Raw genomic sequence first — 24,066 nt, 5'->3', positions numbered from 1 at the left:
ATTCCAGGACAGGATTCACCGCAGAAGTCTAACAGAATATTGAAGAGGATCTATAGCTAACCCTCCTTTAACCATTCGAAACAAAAACAGAAGGAGCTCCTGACCCCTCCTATGAAGCCAACATCGCTCTAATACTAATATCACAAAAGACACAACAAAAAAAAAATAAAGAAAAACGTAGGCCAAAATCCCTGATGAACATAGATATAAAATTGTTCACTAGAACTTCAAATAGAATAGACACATACTTAAAGGAAAATACCCAGTGTGAAAAGTTGCTTTCCCCCTGACATGCAGACATGACTCAACATGTACAGGTCAGTAAATGTAATAAAATCACACACATGGACTTAAAGACCAAAATCATCCCAACAGATGCAGAAAAGCCTCTGACAAAAATCCAACATGCTCTCCTGAGTCCTAGAGGAAATAGAGACCAGAGGGAAAATACCTCAACATATATGACAGACCTAAAGCCAACATCACCCTGAATGGGAAAATGTTAGAAAAAAGACCTAGAGTCCCCGAACTGGGTCTGACCTGAAAGACCAGTCTGAGGACTAGCTTTTAAGGTCATAAAGCTTCTGAAGGAGGGAGGCAGCCAGCGCTTCTTCCCAGCTATGGAGGCTTGTGAACCACAGAAGTGGCTGGCATGGCATGAAAGGCCTGAGCAGGTAAGAGTAGTACCTGTACTTTAGGAGCAACCAAGAGCTCTCAATCTGGACTTAAGACCTGCTCAACAAGAGGGAAATCCTACCAGTACTGGAGACCCAGCCAGCTACCAAGATATAGTGCGGGTATGGAGCTCGGAGGGGAACTTACAGCCACTTTTCTAAGCCAAAACAATCCCTAACTATATTCTAAATAGTTATCCTTGAATGCACAGATAAGTATAGTTCTCATCCCTCCTCAAGGAAATCTCTCTGGAACAGATGGAGAACACTACAAAAACCACAGCCAATCAAAATGCAGAGTTGTGGACCCCAGCACCAATGGATACTACAGCACAACTTCTGCACCTAAGGCTCAGGGATGGTTGTAGACAGGAGACAGGAAGACTGTAAGATCCAGAGGAACAGGGAGTTTGCTCTGAAATCGCGTCTCCTAGAAATGTCAGAAGCTACATGCATAAAAGTCTCACCAACATGACTGCCCCAAAGGAAGCGGAACAAAGAGGACACCAGCAGACATGGTAATGTGGATAAGGGGAGGGGAGGAGGGGAGGGAAGGGGGTGCCCACACAGATCAGGTCTACAGAAGAACTCAGGCAGCTAAGGAATGCTGAGAGTGGGAGAAATAGTCTACCCCAGGGAAGAGTCCCCACAACTGATTATAAATACCAAGTGGTCATCCCTGAAAATATACACAAAAAGTAACATTATTCAGACCAAGCAGGCTCTATTTATCTATTGAGGAACACACAGGCATAGGCATAGGTGCAGGCCCAGGCAAGACAGACACACAGACATAGACACACACAGCGAAAAAGAAAAAGAAGCTAAGAATTTGAAAGAGCGTAAGTGTATACATAGGTGGTTTTAAAGGAAGGGAAAGGGAATAATGTAGTTGTATTATAGTTTCAAAAATAAATATTAAAAAATTATGTCCTATGCAATTAGAAAATCGAAAAGCAATGAATTAATGTCTAAAGGCACATCACTACCAATGTTCAACCATGGGAATACGATCGTACCTATAACAACCATCAGACAGAGGCAGTAACGTAGAATCTCTCAGGTGAGGAAAGCCCAGGCCAGAGGGCTCCATGCAGTTCTAGCAGACCCTTGAGAAGACCCAACCCCAGCAGTACTCAAGATATGCCATTACCTAGAAATGGAAGGAGTGTCTAAATCCAGTCTTACCCGGAAATCAAACCAGGTGAAAACACAAAAGACAGAGCAGAAAGAAAACAATCCTGAATGATAAAAACACTTCTCAGGTTTCACCGCCTGGTTTCAAGTTATAGTACAAAGCTATGGTAATAAAAACAGCATGGTACAGGTATGAAGCCAGACACTTTCGTCAGTGGAAATAGAACTGAGGACTCCTGTGGAGCCCACACTCCTACAGATCCGGTGTTTCTGTTGTTTGGTTGGATTTGCTTTTTTGGTGTTTTGTTTTGTTTTGCTTTGCTTTCAGCAAAGAGGACAAACAATACATCTTGGAGAAAAGGCAGCACCTTGAACAAATGGTACTGGTCCAGCTGGATAGCTACATGCAGAAGAGCACAACAAGATCCTATCTCTCATTATGTGCAAAACACAACTCTAAATGGATTGGGAACCTCAACATAAGATCTGATACACTGAATCAGACAGAGGAGAAGGTAAGGAATACACTTCAATTATAGGCACATAATGGACTTTCTGAATAGGACCTGCATATCATAAGCATTAAGACTAACACTTGACAAGGGGAAATCATGAAAGCAAAAGAGCTCCTGTAGTGCAAAGAAAACTTAATCAACTGAGGAAGCCGACAGAATAGGCAGAGGGGACACTTTACCTGCTCTATGCCTGGCAGATAATTACTACCTGCAATATATAAAGAACTTTAAAAATGCCCATAAAACCAACCAATTCCAAAACCATGCTATGGAATGGAAGAAGAGAAGGAGGAAGGAGGGGAAAAAGGAGAGGGGAAGAAGGAGGGGGGACCAGTAAGGGGGAGGAGGGGGAGAGAAGGAGGGACTGGGAGGAGGGAGTAGGAGGGGGAAGTAGGAGGGGAGAGTAGGAGGGGGAGGGGAAGGGGGGAGTAAGAGGAGGGGGAGGAGGGGGAGGAAGGAGAGGGAGGGGGAGAGGAAGAAGAGGAAGAGAGAGAGGAGGAAGAGGAAGAGAAATACAATAGCTGGGAAATATTTTTTAAGATGTTCATCATCGGGGCTGGGGATTTAGCTCAGCGGTAGAGTGCTTGTCTAGGAAGCGCAAGGCCCTGGGTTCGGTCCCCAGCTCCGAAAAAAAGAACCAAAAAAAAAAAAAAAAGATGTTCATCATCTTTAGCCATCAGGAGGATGTGAACACTTGGATTTCATCTCACCCTAGTTGGGATGGCCGTGATCAGTCGCACAAATGACAACCAATGCTGGTGAAGGCAACCGGAAAGGGGAGCCCTTATTCCTTTCTGGTGAGAACGCAAACACGTTGCAGGTACTACAGAAACCAAGTTGTCAGTTCCTGAGAACTGGAGATAAAGCTACTGTCCACCACCCAGCTACTGTGTAGCTACTGTCCTATACCAATCTGAGCCAACACTCAACGGACTGTATTTCCTCCCACAGAGAGAGATACATGCTCAGTTATGTTCACTGCTGCTTTGCTCACAGTAGCCAAATACAATGGATAATGAAACTGTTGTGTATAGACGCACCGTAATATCATTCAGCTGTAAAGAAGCTGCAGTCATGCAGTTTGCATGTAAATGGTGAAACTGAAAGATATTACACTAAGTGACGTAACACAGACACAGGAAGATAAACCGCTCATATTCTCCGTCAAATGAAGATCTTAGCTTCAACGGTTTATACTTTTATGTTTAATTTATATTATCTGTTAGAGCAAGGAAATTAGAAAGAAGTCACTGGTGAGATCCGGCAGGAAAGATATTAAGGAAGTGAGGAGCAGCAGAACACAAGTGATATGAGGAGGAAAAATGGCGAAGGAGGAGGTGGGCATAAGTAACATTAAATGTTTGAAAAAGCCATATGGAAACCTACTAACTATATAATGCATTTACATATAATGTTTATATATTATATAGCATACAATAATTTATATTTTCAATTGGTGTTACCTTACCCAGATGATAATTTTTTTTCCAGAAGCTGCAGGTTGGCAAATACAAAACTCAATGTCTCTGAAGTTGGGAAACCTCCCTTCAAGTCACGGATATCCCAGGGATCCTCACAATACAGACTACTCCCGTTCCCTCCAGAACTTGATTCTAAGACCTCATTGATGGAATACCAGTTTGGTCTCAGGATATGGAGAACTGGGTTGGTACTGAGTAGGGAGGTGGCTCCTTGCTAGCTCACTTCCACAGCATCAGAAGGTGCTCTGCAGTCTGCTGGAGGAGCAGAGTCATCAGCAATCTTACCAGATATGAACTCAGGAGCTAAAACAATGACGAGCAGGATGAGACACGCTTACAGTACAATATGGCATGAACGTCACGGAGGAATCCAACAACATTCTGACGGTATTTACGTCTAGATCCTGATGGATGTCTGATACGTATGTCTAGACAAGGGGACAGGACTAGGGTGAGTGTACCACTATTATTTTGCTCAGTGGACGTTTTTAAACTCTTCTCTAAATTTTTATCTCTATACTAATGTTGGTCCATCTCTCAGTTCTCATCAGAGACATTTCATTGTGGGTTAATGGCACTTAATAATAATTTTAAAAACCCTCTCAAAGTTCAGAGAGGAAGTGTCTTTGGACTGCGTGGCCAGAGGTGAGGCAGCCATACCCCAGCATGATCCCCAGGTCTTATAGACAATGCAGGGAGATGGAATTGCTCTCTGTAAGGCTCAAAGGTGGGGGAGTATCTCCTGGAGGTGACTCAGACGCTATACTCACAAAGTCACAGCAGCCACAGGTATTACACAAGACATGTATGAGAGCAAGCCACGCAACATCCAGCATGGTAGGGGTGGGGGCTCAGAAGCCCCCACTTAGCCAGAGGAGTCCTTAACAGTTGTCTTCTGCAGAAGGTAAGGTTACATGTCTCTGAGGGTGTGGTTCCTAGTAAGTTCACCACACTCCAGTGGATGACCAAAAACCTATGAGACATGAATATATGGGCAAACAAATTGGACCCGGCAGGTTATTAAAAAACAAACAGAAAAAGAGGAGATGAAGTTGTGCGGGAGCTTGGGGTGGATCATGGAGGAGTTGTGGGGAGGAATGGAGGGCGGATATTATCACCCATATGCTTTATGTAATTTTCAAATCATTAGTAAAAGTATTATATTTTTAAAAAAGGAAAAAAATCACTGAAAAGTAATCATCTAGAAGATGTGGTAATTAATCAAGCCTTGGCTTTGGCTTCTTCTCACGGAGATAGTTCTCAATAGCTTCAAACCACAGCCTGACTTACTCTCACCTTGAAGGACTTGAAAGGCAACACAGCAGCAGAGAGGGGATTTGAGTTTCTCTGGGTGAATGGAGCAGAAACAAGGTGAAGGTGCAGTTGTCTTTTCTCATTTTGCCATATCTGATTGAACTGAGGAACTGCAGGATTTCATTCCAAATGCACACGCATACTTGAAATCTTGAAAGTGCGAAGATCACCACGAACTTGTTTATAATCTTTACTAAGCAGTAACTATTACCAAGAGATAATGGATGAGGTGTTTTCCCTATTGGCAAGTATAAACCTTGGTAAAAACCCTTGGCCAAGTACTACAACCACGGGGCCAGGGGAGAAACTCCAAGGTTGAAATGAATGTCTGGTTCCTGCTATAAAATCAGGCACCGCATTCCTTCTGACCTAAATCCTCACCTGGCCTCAGCAGAGAAATGTTATACAGTCACTGTGGATGCTCCCAGAGTACTTCTGCATGGCTACATACCCTCTCACTACATCTGAAAACTGTTCCTGCTGACCAGGTGTCTGGAACATGGCAACCTCAGTACCACAGCTCTGCTGGGCAAATGGCTCCCATCTATCCAGCCCGGATAGAACCTACCCTTGCCCCTGCTATGCGGGGTCTGAGAATCTTCTTTATTTTCCAACTTTGTTTATGCCTTCATTTTATTTAGCATAACTTCACTATGCTGCCCGGGGCTGACTGCAAACTTCAGGCCTTTGAGTCTTTGAGCCCCAGTCTCCTCAGTGCCTGGACTATAGGTATGTGGTCTCTGCTGCACTATGGATGGTTAGCTGGCATGATGTTGAGCAAAGTTAAGTCACATGCACAACGGAAAGAGTTAAATGATCTCACCCACAACAGGAGCTTATCAAGGGAGTTAAATATAATAGAGAAGAAAGCAATGGTTACACGACTGGAGGAGAAAATGTGTCACAAGATACAAAGTAGCAAACTGCAGTGCAGGCAAGCCAAAGAGCTAAGGCGGAACAGGAGCACTGTGGTTCCTAACGGCTGTAGAATCACGCTAAGGACTTCTGTAGCCGGAGTAAACTGCAGCTGTCCTTGCCAAAGGGAACAGGAGTAACAATGTGAGCTGATGGATGAGCTAATTCATTCCACCATAGTAACAACTTAACTGCATAAGCATCCTATAAGATGTTACACACCTCAAATATGCAGTGAAATTTGCTTTTGAAAACGTTGGTGATGCTCCCTCTGCCCATCTCCAACTGAAGATTTAGTCGCCAAGAAGGCAGTCTTACTCTGAAATTCTGGGACCAAGTCAGCATAGGCTTATAGTGAAGTAGAAAGGGACTGATGCAGGCTACCCACCATAGGGTTGATAATCCAGCCACAAAAGGATTCCTCATAGAGATCCCTGACAGAAGCTGTGCTTGGGAACCTAACACCAGCTGAGGTGCCTGGATGAGGTCAGTCTGTGACTTCTCAACAAGAAGACATACTGTCTCCATTATCCTGTGCTGTTCTCAGGTTAGATGGTGGACAGGGAGTGTACACAGACAAGGAAGGGCATTCATGAAAGGTGTTGCAAATTCTTTTTTTTTTTTTTTTTTTTTTTTTTGGAGCTGAGGACTGAACCCAGGGCCTTGAGCTTGCTAGGCAAGAGTGTTGCAAATTCTTTAACCTCACTGTGTACTAAGGTGATTGCCAGAATGGGATAGTTGGGAGTTACAGGGGGTGGTTCGCAAGTCACACAGCTAAGGAACATGGTTTCAGGAGGAGAGGTGTGTATTATTAAGCGGGGAAGTTCACAAAGGTGTGGACTGAGGAAACCCTAGTGGGCTTGGGGGAGGGAGGTGACAAGTACTGCCTAGGTATGCTGTATGGGGGCCAGAAGCCTTCACTGCACTGGGGGAGTCAGGCAGGTAGTAGATCAGGATAGCCCATGGAAGATAGCTCTGAACTAGAGTCACAGTGAGGGAGGAGAGTGGCAAGAAGCAAGCGTAAAAACAGCCCCACCTTCACACTCTTGAGTGTCATTACTTTTACTACTGTCCCCGTGAGTGCCCTGTCCTGGTAAGCACATCTGTTCATTGGGGTGGCTCTGAGATTTGAGGACAGGTGGAGTTGGTTTGCAGCTATGAAGAAAGTCTCGGAGAGCACCCTGAAAGCCTTGTGCAGTGCGAGGACAGAATCCAGGATGAGATGTGTGGGGTTTATAGTGTCAGACACATGGCAGGCACACTAACTTCCCACAGCTGAGCCCAGCAACATACTCTAAGCTTTGTCTCTTGAAGAATACTTGCATAAGCCTCTTCCTTTCCCTTTCCAAATCTAAAACTGTTGTGTTTACAAAAAGACCAAGAGAGGGGGATATGTTCTATGGAGGGCTGAGGAAAGGGGGTACCTCAGCGGGCCCATGCTGAGACATCCCTTCCCCCCACAGGACCAGCACAAGACAGTATAGTATAGAATAGAGTTTATTCAGGGAATGGGGAGGGGAGGAGAGGGTGGAGAGAAGAGGCTGGCCATGAGCACTTGGAGAGAAGCGGGGAGGGGAATGGGGAGAGAAGGAACAAAGGGGCAAGAGAGAGCAAGAGGAGTAAGGAAGGGGCAAGCAGGCCCTTTTATAATGTCAGGCATACTAGGCTGTTGCCAGGCAACTATTGGTGGAGCATACCTGGCTATTGCCAGGTAACTGTGGGGGTGGAGATTAGAATGCTAACAAAAACAACTTGGCAATCACAGTTACATACTGGCTAGTGGATTACAGGGATATACTCTTCTTGAACCAAATGCCTTGTCTTGTCAATGAAATGTTCATACCCATCCCAACAATCCACTTCTCTAATGATCAACAGACACCAGGAATACTGGTCTATCTACATCTATAACAACTTCTCTTTATCTAAAGCTGAGTGCATGTGCCATGCGCCCAAGACCCATGGTTGTTCTGCCAGACTAGGAAAGCCCTGAATTAGCATCCATCTCTCCAGTCTCGAGTCTCCTAGAGGAATTTACATTTGGAGTCTACCGGTAAAGTGCAAGGCTTGGGGGTGGCATCAGTGGACAGGGGATGCTTGCCAGGTTAGGTGGGTTGTGGAAGCTCAAACCTTGGGAGCTATACCATGGAGCTTCACTTAACCCTTTAGTCCTCAAGAGCGTTGGTGCCCCATCTGTGTTCAAGTTAGAAGCCATTGGTGGGTGAGGATAAAGGGTTCCAGATGGTGTATTATCTTACAATGAGTTTCTAGGAATATACTGAGCTTCTTAGTAAAGACTTGATCAAAAACAGTCAGCAGTTATTCCTCACAGTTGGGCTAGCACTGTAACAGCACTCTCCCAGCTCTCAGGCCTTCTGAGCAAGGCTGGAAGAGGCAGTGTCTCCAGTTCTAAAACCTTTCGCATGTGGCCTGAGTCACTCGCATCTCAAGTTCTAGATTGTAGATGGCCTGTGGCCTGACTTCTCAGCCTCCAGACCTGCACAGTCCTTTCCTTGATAAACATCCTTTTGAGCATTTATATAGCAATCTCTTCAGAGAAACATGACTCTCACACAACCTCTCTTGAGCTTCCTCCCTGAAAATGGTCGGAAAATTAACAACTCAAAAGACGGAAATGACAAGCGCTACCAGATGGCAAATATCAGAATATCACGGTGCCACAGAGCATGCCCCAAATCACAGCTGCAGAGCAAGGCTTTTTCTCACTGGGAAGACTATGTTTAGAGGCAGGAGTTCAAAATAACATCCCCACTTTATAGTGGATGAAGTGATGAGCTACTATGTCTCACAAGAGGATGAACCCAAACTAGTAGGCAGCTGACTGGAGTTCAAACGCCTAGCGATGCAATCTAGAGCTGACACTGGGACCACCATACAGGAAGGAGACAGTTGCCATTAGTAACGTTTACTTTGGGACTGATTACATCTATTTAAGCTTAATCATGAGTTCAGTTTTGCTACCATTAATTTTTTCTTCAGAATCTATAAATAGTACCAGAAGTTTCCCATACACCACACAGGATATGTTTAACACCCAGATGTAGCATATCAGATCAAGGGGTTGGGTCTGGTGAGATCTGGCCTACTCCTGTGTGTTCCTCTCTGCTCTGGGATGAGGAGGCTGCCACTCCTTGGAGCTGGTTTCTCCTCAGTCTCTTTCTACCTGAAGTACAGTTCTGATGAAAGGCACTGCAGGTGTTCTAGACATCCGGTCTCCAGAAGACTTGGGTGGGTGAGTCTCACAAAGTTAACATAGTTGGTCACAGGCTACACTTCTAATGTAGAGGTGAAGAGTGGGAGACACACTCAGGTGGGTCCATGCCTGAAGCCCATGGTGTCTTAGCTAGCTGAGGGCTAGGCTGAGATCTGTGGCCACGCTAGTTTGGAGCCCTGTAAAAAGGGACTGTGCTGGATAGGGGTCTTTGGGTGGGTGCTCAGGCTAGAGGGCAGGGCTAAGACTCTGACTAGTTAACTAGAGTTCTTCAAAAGCAATCCTATGGTCCATTCAAACCATTCCGAGTCTTGACAGGGGCAGGAGGAATTCCTCTAAGTGGGGCATTTTACTTCTATTAACCACAAGCGCATTCTGTAAAACGAAGATGATGACACTACTCTGCCCCCTCCAGGAGTGAGGACATAGAAGGAAGGCCTTGCGTGACTAATGGTGAAGGATTCAGGCATCACCTTTTTACCTCTCAGATTCCCAGTGGAAGTGCACCATCCAGCTGTCATCTGATGTGAGAAGATGCTCTTGGTCAAGCCAATGTTCACAGCACTGCTAGCCAGTGATTCTCAACCTTCCTAATGCTGCAACCCTTTACTACAGTTCCTCTCATTGTCATGACTGTTGCCACTTCGTAACTGTAACTTTGCTACTGTCATGAATTGTAAATTCCTGTGTTTTCCAGTGGTCCTAGGTGACCCCCTTGTGAAAGGGTAGCTTGACCTCCAAAGAGGTTGTAACCCTTAGGCTAGGAGTAAAGGTCAAGGTGGCAATGCTGGGACCAGGGGTCATGGATGGGGCTAGGGCAGCAGCCAAAGGAGCTGGGAAGGATATGAGAAGTTCTGGGCAAGCAGAGAATGCACAGAGGCATCCCTGGGGCAGCTGGAGTGAGGGCTGCAGGGAGAGTGGCAGGGCGATTAGTTCTACAGTGCACAAGGAGCTATAGAGACAGGCCCTATCTTCTCAGAATAGGGCTGTTCAGGAGCACAGGTTGGACCAGATTCAGCCATCCTGCAACCCCCCCCCCCCGTGTTTGTCTGGTAAGCCTGGGCAAGAGCCAGCCACAGCAAGAGAACACAGTGCAGCTTGCCTTATATGCTATTATTCATTTAAGGTGCCCCATGGGCTCAGTATTACTGCCTAGATCCCGCACAGGAGGGCAAGGCCTGACATGAGTTTCTTGGTGAGCTGGCAGGGTTCTAGCCAGGCACTTGCACTCAAACCTGCTGTTGCTGTACACCAGGATGCCAGATGACGGAATGGCTTCCCAAAAGACCCTTTGTACTGCATGAATTGAGACATGTCTATGGTACAAGGTCATATCTCTTCATGATCATTAGGATTAGGGGACAAGGAACACACAGATACACCTGGTACATGGGCAGGTCAGAAGAAGGCACTGGATTCCTAATAACTGGAGTTTTAGATGGTTGTGAGCTGCCATGGGGGTGCTGTGAATAGAACCTAAGTCTTTTGGAAGAGCAACCAGTGCTATTAACCACTGAGCAACCCCTCTAGCCCCTTGAAGGCATTGAAAAGGGACTGCTCTGGAAACCAGATTACTGAAAAGCAGAGAGGTGGTAAGCTCAACCATCTGCTCTTTGAACCATCTTCCTGTAAACCTAGAAAGGCCTACAAAAGGTGAAGGGATCAAGTTTCGACCTGTGTCCCAGCTCTCGGTCTCCTTGGTATGTTCTTAGCCCCTTTCACAGAACAGGCAGACACAGCAGAGGTGCTATTTATCTGTGGTAGAGTGCCCATAAAGTTCTTTACTGAGTCATTTGGAAATGGAGCTAAAGGACAAGCACACACGCATCCCTGAGCATGCTACTTTATAACTGTAACAGTACCGGGACAGGATCAGGACTATCAGACCCCTTGGATGATCGCTGCATGGGTTCCTGGCTTCGTCCAGTTTTCTCTGCGTTTAGAGCCTTACAGTGCAGATTCCTCCAGGTGTTCAGTGAATAAATCTTTCCAGAAAATGTGAGCTTCAACCATACTACTCTTTTCCTTATGGAATAGTGTCCCATTGTATGTCACAGTATAACACATACAGCACACGGCACCTTCCAGAACCTAGAGGCTGGATCATTATTTTCTATGTCTTCGTTATTGGGATATAAGTTAAATACTAAGGAAGTATTTGACACTCAGTCGTGGACTTCAAGACTGCATGGCACACGACACTCATATGTCATCCCAAAGAGCAATACAGGGAGGAAGGTGCATCAGTGTGTAAAACCTGCAGGGGGCACTAAAGGCCACTGTAGGAATAACGGTATGGCCTTGAGACAGGGATGAGGCATATGTGTGGACTGCCTGTCCCTGCTAAGGCAGGTCTTGGATCTCCTGGGCAGTCAATCCAAAGTAAATGTTATCTAGAATATTTAGGGAGGGCATTGGGGAGTGGGGAGAGCTGAGGCTTGGAAAGATACTGATGGCAAGATTGTAGAAGGTCTTGAATGCCAGGCGGAGCCATTAGGCCTTTACCCTGTGCACAGCCAAGACCTGTGAATGTTTCTAACTAATGTCCACCACATGCACAACCTGATGACCACATTCCCTGCCTGCCCTTCCTCTGGCTCTCAAGAACTTGTGCCTGCAGTCAGGAATGCCACACTAAGCTGAAGAAACCTGAGTCATTGGTGGGACACCATGTGGGATCAGAGAATGAAAGGCAAAGCCTAAAGCAGACCAGCTATGTTCCTCACAGCAGCAGGAGGCCCGGTGCCTTCCAGAACCTATAGTCTCTCTGATCATCTCAGAGTGCAGGTGTCATCATATTCTAATGTCCTCATTACTGGATGATAGGTTAAGTTCTGAGAAAATATTGGAATTCATTCTGAGCTTATAGGATTTCCCCAGTGGTCATCAATTAGAAAACATTTGGCCTACTCATGGACCACAAATGGCCTTGCAGAGACAAGTGTTGACACACCAAGATGGGCAGATACTCTTGGACAAATAGCCCAGGGTGGAGAGGCTCACATAGTCTCTGCTCAGCAGCTATCCTAAGGTGGCACCTGGACACCAAAAGGAACCAGGAAAGAAACAAATTAGCCCCGGGTTACCTCTGTGATGGACTCTTACTGGATGAGTTGACTATCAAGAATGCAAGGAGGGGGACATGGCCAGTGGTCGGCAGTGTTTCCCAGAGATCTGTGTGGGTGTTTGGGGAGATGCTGCCTCCCCCACAAACTCTGAGAAACTGTACAGTAGGATTCAAAAGCCTTAGACACAATGAGTAATGGGCCTAGATGTCTGAGAGAGGGTGGAGAAGGCTGTCTACCTTTGAACCCACAGGGAAGATACAGCAGCCAGACCTGGGAGGAACGACTGAAAGTGGTCAGAAGAATCCTCATACACCAGGGCAGATTAGGAGAACCCTCCAGGAAGCAGGAGGCCTTACATGTGTGGGGAAGAAACTCCTCCTATTTCAGAAAGGGGCTCCTCCAGGTCCGGGCCCTGGATTCTGATAAATCAAACAACCATGGGATGCATGTGTGACAGCAACCTTACCTCCACGTACAGGAGAGGGAAGATGCCAATCTTGTCTCCCAGCATGCCTTCGGCCCAATTATCATCCACTCTCCGGATCACAGTTAAAACTTCATCCTGAACGTTCCAGAGCCCACCATGTGTGCGCAGGGAAAAGAAAATGAGAGCAGTTAGAACAAAGCCACTGAGGGGGAAAGATGAAGGGGAGCACGTCACGGTCAGACGCTCACATGTGACATAACCTTCCCTCCACTTCAGTCATAATCTTACTTCTACCCTCACTTCCATGTCACTCCATCTGATCATAATTGCGAATAGTCCCCAGATAAAACGTCTAACAATTTACTGTATATCAGTGTTTTAAAATAAAGGTGCTTAATATTTATTTAATGGAATAAAAAATTGCTTCAGGTAAGGATAAATTCACCCACTCCATTTAAATTTCTAATATAAGTGTTTTTAAATTTCTGACTCTATATTGAAGAGGGAGGAGGAAGAGGAAGAAGAGGGGAAGGGGCAGGGGAGGGGAAGGAGGGAGGAAGAGGGGAGGGAAGAGGAAGAGGGGGAAGAAAGGAGGGAGAGGGGAAGAAGAGGAAGAGAGGGAGGAGGAACGGGGAGGAGGAGGAAAAGGAAGAAGAGGAGGAGGAAGAGGAGGAAAAGGAGGAGGGAGGAGGAGGAAGAGGGGGGAGGAAGAAGAGGAGGAGGGGGAAGAGGAGGAGGGGGAAGAAGGGAGGAAGAGGAGGGAAGGGGAGGGAGGAGAGGAGGCGGGAGGAAAAACAGCTCTACCACACTTAAAGTTGTAAGTATATAAAGCTTTGTGTTCTTTTACATCCTTTGGCGTATCAGACACAGTAAGTGTATGTATTCAAAGTGGAAAGAGACGGAGAGACGGAAAGAGATGAACATGGAAGAGGTGGGTGTCTCAGGAGGGGGTGGGTGTCTCAGGAGGGGGGTGGGTGTCTCAGGAGGGGGGTGGGTGTCTCAGGAGGGGGTGGGTGTCTCAGGAGGGGGTGGGTGTCTCAGGAGACGGGTGGGTGTCTCAGGAGGGGGTGGGTGTCTCAGGAGGGGGGTGGGTGTCTCAGGAGGGGGTGGGTGTCTCAGGAGGGGGTGGGTGTCTCAGGAGACGGGTGGGTGTCTCAGGAGGGGGTGGGTGTCTCAGGAGGGGGTGGGTGTCTCAGGAGGGGTGGGTGTCTCAGGAGGGGGTGGGTGTCTCAGGAGGGGGTGGGTGTCTCAGGAGAGGGGTGGGTGTCTCAGGAGGGGAGTGGGTGTCTCAGGAGGGGGTAGTGACTCAGAAGGTGGGTGTTTCAGGATGGAGGGAGGTGTCTCAGGGAGGTAAGGCTGGGACCGAGGCTGGTGGTGAGGAAGCAGATTTTCTCAACTCATCCCCAGGCACCTGGAGCCTGAGGTAGGAAGGACAGGGGGTATGGTGACATGTGAATGCTGAAAGTCAAGGAGTGTGAGATGATTGTGCATCAGCTTCTAGGAGGAGTGTACCTGCCCCAGGGACTCAAGGAGGATAGTGTCACACAGGAGAGTCTGACCATCAGTACTGACCCCAACCAACACTCTCCTGGGTTCATCTTTTAGCAGACAAGGAATATCTTAGAACCCCCACCACAAGCACATCTTGCCCAACTTTTTCCATCAAAACTTCAACAACCCTTGTCTTTGGGTATCTGCTGCAAGGCCAGATAGCCCAGTAGGAACTGTCATGTGTTAGGAGCTGGGGACCATTGATGCTTGAGGGAATAACACATGCTATTGTGCCTGCCTTCTCAGGGGGCCTACGCACTGTGAGTGGAGCAGTAAGCCAGGCTTTGTGGCATCCAGGTCAGAGGAATGGCACGTCAGGTGGGTCAGTGGACTGCAGAAGACTTTTGGAAAAGATGCTACACTCGAGGCTGTGGTGGCTGGAGGGGTACACACTTCAAGTGATCATCAAAGTCGGGGAGTTGTCTGTTGGGAGCTGGACATGACTTCAGAGGACCGAGGTCTGAGGACTTACAGATCCCATTAGCTCCGCTCCCCATGTGACCATGAGGTAGCCTGTAGGCTTCCCATGGTCATTTCTCATTTCCTCTGTTCCAACATTCAGTTTTCCAACAAGGAGCTGGGAAGGGAAGCTGGCTATATAAATGCATAGCCTTATACTTACTCATCCTAAGTAAAAACCCAGCCAGAGCGGATCAAAGACTTCAGTGTACTAGCTAACCTTTGAAGCTGCTGGAGGAAAGCTGAGAAAAGCACTTCAGAAACAGACACAAGGCAGGGCTTTCTGAGAAGACTCAAGTAACACAAAACAACCATGAGGACTGCAAAGGGGATTATACAAAATATAAATTCTTCTGCACAGTGATGAGACAATCTACCCAGTGGGAAAATCTCAGCCAACTACACATGCAACAGGGAATCAGTATCCAGAGTCTACAAGAATTCAGAACGTTAAATCCCAAGACATCAAGTCACGTGATCAACTAAGTATGTTTATGAATGGAACAGGAACATCTCAAAGGAAGAAATACAAATCGCCAACTGTGGGTATGGGGAACAGGAAGTCTCGGGGAAAGTGGAGACAGAGCCCACAAAGCCTAGGATTCAGACTCCAGAGACCAGCATCAGAGTGCAGAACTAAATTTGTTGTTTATTACATAAGCATATATGTCTTTTTAGCCACTTATGATATGTTTATGTATTTAAAAGCAAATCCTGGTACGACAGGTGTTGTTTAGCAGAATCTGACTCGTCTGTCCGGGAGCCTGTAGGGGAGGGCCCAATCCCCTGTGGAGATTTCCGTGAAGACAGGGAAAGCAGCCAGCCCTGGCCTACGATCCTTCATGTTGTCTCACTGGCATGCTGGGAGCCATGTCAGATCAGACACTGTACAGTGAATCAGGACCCTTCGAGAGCTGCAGGAGCCGTGGCACCTCACTCTGTGTCCCACTTCTTCCTCCACTGGGTTCATTTCTACGTCCCCCACAGCCAAGACATAAAGAAAAACAAACAAAAATGTTATCCTTAGCCATCAAGGTGAGGAAGGGAGGGAGAGAAGGCGGGAGGGAGAGAAGGAGGGAGGGGAGGAAGGAGGGAGGGAGGAACAAGGTGAAATGCATGCAGTGCCAGTGCAGGGGAAACAGAAGGGAAGACTGTCTAAGAGAGGACTGGGCCAAAGACAGAGAGGCCGGTAGATGAACAGGAGAAGCTGTGCTGAGAAAGAACCAAGGGCACTAGCACACATGCGCGAGACTGCCTCAGTGAAAACTGTTTCTCTGTACCCTGGTGCTCACTGAGGCCTAAAGAGGGTGACGGGTCCTCTGGAATTGCTGATACAGAAGGTCGTGAGCTGCCATGTGGGAACCAGGAATTGAACCTGGGTTCTCTGGAACAGCTAGTGTTCTTAACCTATTTCACTAAGCTATTTCTCCAGAAATCTAATTTTTCTTTTTTCTTCTTTGTTATCTGTCTCTGTGTCTATTTATTTGTCTGTCTATCCATCTATCCACCTACCTACCTACTACCTATTGTTGTTGTTGTTGTTGGTGGTGGTGGTGGTGGTGGTATGTGCGTGCTTGCGCATGCTTGCGTGCTTTCTCTTTCCACTGTGAGAGTTCTGGGGATCAGATTCACATTCTTGGGCTCGCGGTTGGTCACCTTACACTTCTAGTCATGTGCCAGCATCTTCCAGAACTTACAGTTTCCAGGAGATTGATAGCCTGATTTTTCCATGATCTATGACTTCATCAATAGAGTCTTACTGTCGAAGTCTTGGGGTGACCAAGAACATAAGTAGTAGCTTGTAATATTTGGGGGCCCTCTGGGAACTCAGGAGCCAAAACCTGTAGAGATGACCTATTTGTGGCACCATAGTTTTTGCTAGCCTGCCATGTATGGTGGGGACATTGCTGCCCCCTGCAGGATAACTCCTTGTGTGTGCGTGAGTGTGTGTGTGTGTGTGAGTGTGTGTGTGAGTGTGTGTGTGTGTGTGTGTGTGTACACTATTGGAAGCTTCTGCAGAAGTATGTTTCCATATGATGCTTTTAAAGGTCTTTGGTGTTAGTTGTCCTCTCTTAGTCTCTCCTTCACCCTCCCACTCCCACCCACTTAACCCTCCCTGTTCTATTTGGCTCCCTTTACCCCAATGTGATTATATTTATCTCCCTTGAAAGCCCCTTCCCATGGCCCCTTACTAATTTCCTAAATTCAATAGGCATTCCACAGGAAACACACATACATGAAGATGCAAAGTTAACATCCACAGATGAGAAAAAAACCACGGAACATTTGTCTTACTGGGTCTCAGCTGCCTCCCTCATAATGGTTGCCGCTCCATCCATTTATCTGTGAATTTCATAATTTCACTTTTCTCAACAGATGAATAATTTCATTACATCCATCAGTTGATGGACATCTAGACTGTTTCTACTTCCTGGATACTGTGAATACAACAGCAACAAACATGGATGAGTGGGCCTCTCTGGAGTAGGATATGAAGTCCTGTAGGCATATGCTATACAATGGCTATGTAGGCATAGCTAGGCTATACAATAGACCTATTTCTAGCCTTTTCTACCCCCCTCTTGACATTTTGGCCTAACTCCCAGGAAGGAAGGGCTGATAAGTGCACAAGCATCACAGTCAGAGTTTCTAGCTTATGAAGACTTGGTCCCAGTCCTAGACCTCTCAAATGCATAGCACAGCCTGCTTCTTCACTCCCCCACCACATCACTAAGGCAACCTATGGTCATTCTCTTTCTGGAGCCCAATATGTCTGTCTATTGTGAGAAAATATCAAGGCATATAAAAAGACAACTAAAATCAAAACAGAAATCAAATGCTGGTCGGAAACCAAGCACCAGAGATGGCAGCTGATGGGACCAGACTGGGAATTTACAACAATCGTTAGGAAGATGCTCTAAGTTGCATGGGTAAAGCAGACAGCATGTAGGAGCAGATGGGCAATGTAAACACAGTAAGAGCCATAGAAGGAAGAACAAGAAAAGAAATGGCAGCTCTCAAAACTTAAGTGACAGAAACGAATACCACCCGATAGGTGCATGAAGTGACATGGGTACAAATCGCTAAGCTCCAGTAGGTCTCCCATGAAAACCTCCAGAATGTGAAAACCAAAAACATACACAAGACCTTTGCTACAACTAATAGACCAACAATGAGCCAACCAGACAAAAGCTATCTGAAATACTGAGTGAGAGATTCTCAACTCAAATGTCAGAGATGAAACCAAGCCAGATGCATTCCATAAAACTGTACATTGGCATACAACTTCAAACTAATGAAAGTAAAAGATAGAGAAAGAATCCAGAGAGCTTGGGGTATTTATCTGTAAAACAAAATAAAGTAAAAGGAATATTTGACTTTTTCAAAGTATGCAAGAAATAAGAGTGTGTGTGAGAGAGAGAACACGCAAGAGAAAGTGAGACAGAGACAGAGAGATAGTGAGAGAGACACACACATACAGAGAGAGAGGGGGGGATTCTTGGAATCTGAAATTATAAATTACTAACAAAGCCTGCAGGAATTATTATCCCACAGACTTGTCTGAGAAGAGATTATATAATCAAGGTCAGACACTTAACTCTGTATAAAACAGACAACAGTGACAGTGACATAAAGACTCCATGTTTCTTGTTCTTAATTAATCTGTTTAGTTTGTTCAGAGTAAGATGTGGTCTGAATGTCAATGCCTCCCACACTGTGTGTTTGTACACTTGGTCCAGCGCTGGTGACACTGTTTCAGAGGTTGTGACAGAGTTTCTGGAAGAAGTAGATCCCTTGGGTCCCGACTGCAGGTGAGATGTGACCAGCTACCTCATGTTCCTGCTGCTTTCTCTGCTACAATGGACTCTACTCCTTTGTGCTGTGAGCCAAGATGAACCCTTCCTCCCTCTGCTTCTTGTCAGATATTTGGTAACAGCAACAAGAAGGTTAGATTATGCACAATAAAAATAATGTATTTAATTATTCCTGCTTGCATGTGTGTTTCTACAGCTATGCCTGCCTATGTGGAAAGAATTCATGCCATCAATGATGTGGGGATGAAAAGGATAAAGATTCTTTATTATAATGCCCTGCATGTTGCCCATGAAGCAGCACACCACTATTTAAAAATGGATTTGGGGGGCTGGGGATTTAGCTCAGTGGTAGAGCGCTTACCTAGGAAGCGCAAGGCCCTGGGTTCGGTCCCCAGCTCCGAAAAAAAGAACTAAAAAAAAAAAATGGATTTGGACCAGTTGTACATATATAGTGCAAACTATAAGACAGTCACTGAAAAGAATAATCAAAGAAATAGAGTTGGTTATGCTATGAAAGGAGAAAAATGGGCTCTGAAAAATGTTACTATGAGCTTCACTGAGTGAAAAGGATAGCAGAAGGAGGCAGGGGAGTCATCTGGGATAGGGAAGTTGAGTTAGTACTGACCTGGAAACTCCCCCCTTTGCCAGCTTTCATAGGGCTGGAGAGTGCAATATGTGCTACAAAGAGCAAAATGGAATCAGGAATCTTAATAGGTAGGTGTTAACTCCCGCAAGTTACACTGGCATAATAGTGACACAATTATCTTGGAAGTAGCCAACCACTCTCTGATTGACTCTGAGGCTACTCCATATCATGAAACTCATGCCTGGCCAAGATCCTTCACTCAGAGCTTAGGGTTTCTGTCTGCTTCTAGAGATGAACCAGTCCCACAGCTCTCTGTACCCAAATCCTTTGGGGGAGAGAGCTGGACTCTCAAAAGTACAGACATTCCTGAGAGCTCAGGGGAGACCTCCACTTCTGCTCACATTCCTAGCCCAAGAGGAACCTGCCTAGTGCCCTCTGTGCCCTTTGGGTACAGGAAACTAGGAACAGTAAGGGGTAGGACCCTTCTGATTTCTGCCTGTCCCCAGAGCTGAATGCTAGTCACCAGGAGCCCTGACACACCTGAAAGCAGAGGCAAGAGCAACTCTTCTGCTCCGAGTGACCTGCCTGGAGGCCTCAGGACACACAAACCCAGGAGCACTCTGGGACAGGACCCTCCCAATTTCTGCCTGAGCCTGGAGCTGAATCAGTCCCACAGCTCTCTGAACCCAGATCTGGCTGAACAAAACAACAACAACAACAACAACAACAACAACAACAACAACAACAACAACAAAAACAAAACAAAAAAACAAAACAAAAAAACAAAACAAAACAAAAAAACAGGTCTACAGGAGTGCTGACACACAGGCTTACAAGGGGGGATCAAGTCACTGTCAGAGACAGCAAGACAAGCAAAAATCAGAGACAACCTGATGGCAAGAGGCAAGCACAGGAACTTAAGAACAGAAACCAAGACTACTTGACATCATCAGAGCCCAGTTCTCCCACCAAAGTAAACACTGGATATCCCAAAACACATCTCATGATGATGTTAGAGGACTCTAAAGGAAGACATAAATAACTCCCTTAAAGAAATACAGGACAACACGGGTAAACAAGTAGAAGCCCTTAAAGAGGAAACTCAAAAATGCCTTATAGAATTACAGGAAAACACAACCAAACAGGTATAGGAATTGAAGAAAACCATTCAGGATCTAAAAATGGAAATAGAAACAATAAAGAAAACACAAAGGGAGACAACCCTGGAGATAGAAAACCTAGGAAAGAGATCAGGAGTCATAGATGAAAGCATCACCAACAGAATATAAGAGATAGAAGAAAGAATCTCAGGGGCAGAAGAACTGTCAAAGAAAATGTAAAACACAAAAAGCTCCTAGCACAAAGCATCCAGGAAATCTAGAACGCAATGAGAAAGTCAAACCTAAGGATAATATGTATAGAAGAGAGGGAAGACTCCTAACTTAAAGGGCCAGTAAATATCTTCAACAAAATTATAGAAGAAAACTTTTCTAACCTAAAAGAGATGCCCATAATCATACAAGAAGCCTGCAGAACACCATATAGAATGGACCAGAAGAGAAATTCCTCCCATCACATAATAGTCAAAACACCAAACACACAAAACAAAGAAAGAATATTAAAAGCAGTAAGGGGAAAAGGTCAAGTAATGTATAAAGGCAGACCTATCAGAATTACATTAGACTCCTCACCAGAGAATATGAAAGCCAGAAGATTCTGGGCCGATGTCATACAGGCCCTAAGAGAACACAAATGCCAGGCCACTATAGCTAGCAAAACTCTCAATTACCATAGATGGAGAAACCAAGATATTCTATGACAAAACTAAATTTACACAATACCTTTCCACAAACCCAGCTCTACAAAGAATAATAGAAAACTCCAACACAAGGAGGTTAATTATACCCTAGAACAAGCAAGAAAGTAATCTTCTTGCAACAAACCCAAAAGAAAAGAGACACGCAAACATAATTCCACCTCTAACAACAAAAGTAACAGGAAACAGTAATCACTATTCCTTAATACCTCTTAATATCAATGGACTCAATTCCCCAATAAAAAGACATAGATTAACAGACTGGATAGATAGATAAAGAGGACCCAGCATTTTGCTGCATACAGGAAAAATACCTCAGTGACAAAGACAGATATTACCTCAGAGTAAAAGGCTGGAAAAAATTTTTTTCAAGCAAATGGTCCCAAGAAACAAGTTGGAGTAGCCATTCTAATATCCCGTAAAATTGACTTTCAACGAAAAGTTATCAAAAAAGATAAGGAAGCACACTACATATTCATCAAAGGAAAAATCCACCAAGATGAACTCTCAATCCTGAATATCTATGCTCCAAATGCAAGGGTACCTACATTTATAAAAGAAACCTTGATAAAGCTTAAAGCACACATTGCACCTCACACAATAATAGTGGGAAATTTCAACATCCCACTCTCATCAATGGACAGATCATGGAAACAGAAACTAAATAGAGACATAGAGAAACAGTAGTTATGAACCAAATAGATTTAACAAATATTTAGAGAACATTTCATCCTAAAACAAAAGAATATACCTTCTTCTCATTACCTCATGGTATCTTCTCCAAAATCGACCATATAATCAGTCACAAAGCAGGCCTCAACAAATACAAGAAGATTGAAATAATTCCATGCATCCTGTAAGATTACCACAGACTAAAGCTGGTCTTCAATAACAACAAAAACATCAGAAAACCCATATACACATAGAAGTTGAACAACACTCTACTCAATGATAACTTGGTCAAGGAAGAAAGAAAAAAGAAATTAAAGACTTTTTAGAATTTAATGAAAATGAAGGCACTTATGGGATACAATGAAAGCTGTACTAAGAGGAAAACTCACAGCTCTGAGTGCCTCCAAAAAGAAACAGGAGAGAGCATACATTGGTATCTCGACAGCACACCTAAAAACTCTAGAACAAAAGGAAGCAAATATACCCAGGAGTAGTAGATGGCAGGAAATAATCAAACTCAGGGCTGAAATCAACTAAGTAGAAACAAAAAGGGCTATATAAAGAATTAAAAAACCCAAAAAACCCAGGAACTGGTTTTTTGAAAAATCAACAAGATAGATAAATCCTTAGCCAGACTAACCAGAAGCCACAATTATGCTTATACCTAAACTACACGAAGACCCCTCAGTGAAAGAGAACTTCAGAATTATTCCCCTTATGAATATCAGTGAAAAAATACTCAATAAAATTCTCACAAACCAAATCCAAGAACACATCAAAATGATCATTCATCACGATCAAATAGGCTTCAGTCCAGAGATGCAAGGATGGTTCAATACATGGAAAACCATCAACGTAATCCACTATGTAAACAAACTCAAAGGAAAAAAACCACATGATCATCTCATTAGATGCTGAGAAAGCATGTGACAAAATTAAACACCCCTTCATGTTAAAAGTCCTGGAAAGATCAGGAATTCAAGGCCCATACCTAAACATAATAAAAGCAATATGCAGCAAGCCAGTAGCTAACATTAACTAAATGGAGAGAAACTTGAAGCAATCCCACTAAAATCAGGGACTAGACAAGGTTGCCCACTCTCTCCCTACTTATTGAAGACAATACTTAAAGTCCTAGCAGAGTAATCAGACAACAAATGGAGGTCAAAGGATACAAATTGGAAAAGAAGAAGTCAAAATATCACTATTTGCAGATGATATGATAGTGTACTTAAGAGACCTGAAGATTTCCATCAGAGAACTACTAAGCCTGATAAACAACTTCAGCAATGTGGCTGGGTATAAAATTAACTCAAACAAATCAGTAGCCTTCTTCTACTCAAAGGATAAACAGGGTGAGAAAGAAATTAGGAAAATGACACCCTTCACAATAGTTACTAATAACGTAAAAATACCTCAGTGTGAATCTAACCAAGCAAGTGAAAGATCTGTATGTCAAGAACTTCAAGTCTCTGAAGAAAGAAATTGAAGAAATCTCAGAAGATGGAAAGACCCCCCATGCTCATGGATTGCCATGAATGGCCATTTTGCCAAAAGTAATCTACAGAGTCAATGCAATCCCCATCAAAATTCCAACTCAGTTCTTCATAGAGTTAGAAAGAGCAATTTTCAAATTCATCTGGAATAACAAAAAACCTAGGATAGCAAAAACTGTACTCAACAATAAAAAGTCTTCTAGGGTAATCACCATCCCTGACCTCAAGCTGTATTACAGAGCAATAGCGATAAAAACTGTATAGTATTGGTACAGAGACAGAGCAAGTAGATCAGTGGAATAGAATTCACCCAGAAGTGAACTCACACACCACTGGTCATTTGATCTTTGACAAAGGAGCTTAAATAAATAAATAAATAAATAAATAAATAAATAAATAAGTGAAAAAAAGATAGCATTTTCAAAAAATGGTGCTGGTTCAACTGGAGGTCAGCATGTAGAAGAATGCAAATCAATCCATTCTTATTACCCTGTACAAAGCTCAAATTTAAGTGGATCTAGGACCTCCACATCAAGCCAGATACACTCAAACTAATAGAAGAAAAAGGGGGAAAGAGCCTTGAATGCATGGGCACTGGGAAATTTTTCCCGAACAGAACACCAATGGTTTATGCCTAAAATCAAAAATTGACAAATGGGACCTCATAAAATTGTAAAGCTTCTGTAAGGCAAAGGACACTGTCATTAGGACAAAGTGACAACCAACAGATTGGGAAAATATCTTTACCAATTGTACATCCCATAGAGGGCTAATATTCAATATATACAAAGAACTCAAGAAGTTAGACTCCAAGAGAATCAAATAACCCTATTAAAAAAAAGGGATGTAGAGCTAAACAAAGAATTCTCAGCTGAGGAATATCAAATGCCTGAGAAGTACCTAAAGAA

The 24,066-nt window shown here is 44.5% G+C and overlaps 1 protein-coding gene and 1 long non-coding RNA gene across 2 annotated transcripts in view; one reads left to right on the top strand and one right to left on the bottom strand.

Moving 5' to 3' along the window:
- Positions 1–24,066, bottom strand: part of Sh3rf3 (SH3 domain containing ring finger 3) — a 340,867-nt gene that overhangs the window by 110,925 nt on the left and 205,876 nt on the right. The window contains exon 3 of the mRNA XM_087598703.1: positions 12,803–12,898. Within this exon, the coding sequence (XP_087454829.1) occupies positions 12,803–12,898 (96 nt within the window). The remainder of the gene's footprint in view (positions 1–12,802; positions 12,899–24,066) is intronic.
- Positions 7,772–18,757, top strand: LOC134483911 (uncharacterized). The gene is made up of 4 exons (XR_015645819.1): positions 7,772–8,089; positions 13,628–13,694; positions 14,561–15,808; positions 18,514–18,757. It is a non-coding gene; the product is annotated as an uncharacterized LOC134483911 (long non-coding RNA).

This window comes from Rattus norvegicus, chromosome 20, assembly GCF_021556685.1.
Source record: "Rattus norvegicus strain SHRSP/BbbUtx chromosome 20, alternate assembly SHRSP_T2T, whole genome shotgun sequence".
Taxonomy (NCBI): domain Eukaryota; kingdom Metazoa; phylum Chordata; class Mammalia; order Rodentia; family Muridae; genus Rattus; species Rattus norvegicus.
Note: the sequence above shows the minus strand (reverse complement) of the source record. Positions and strands in the feature narration are given on the sequence as shown.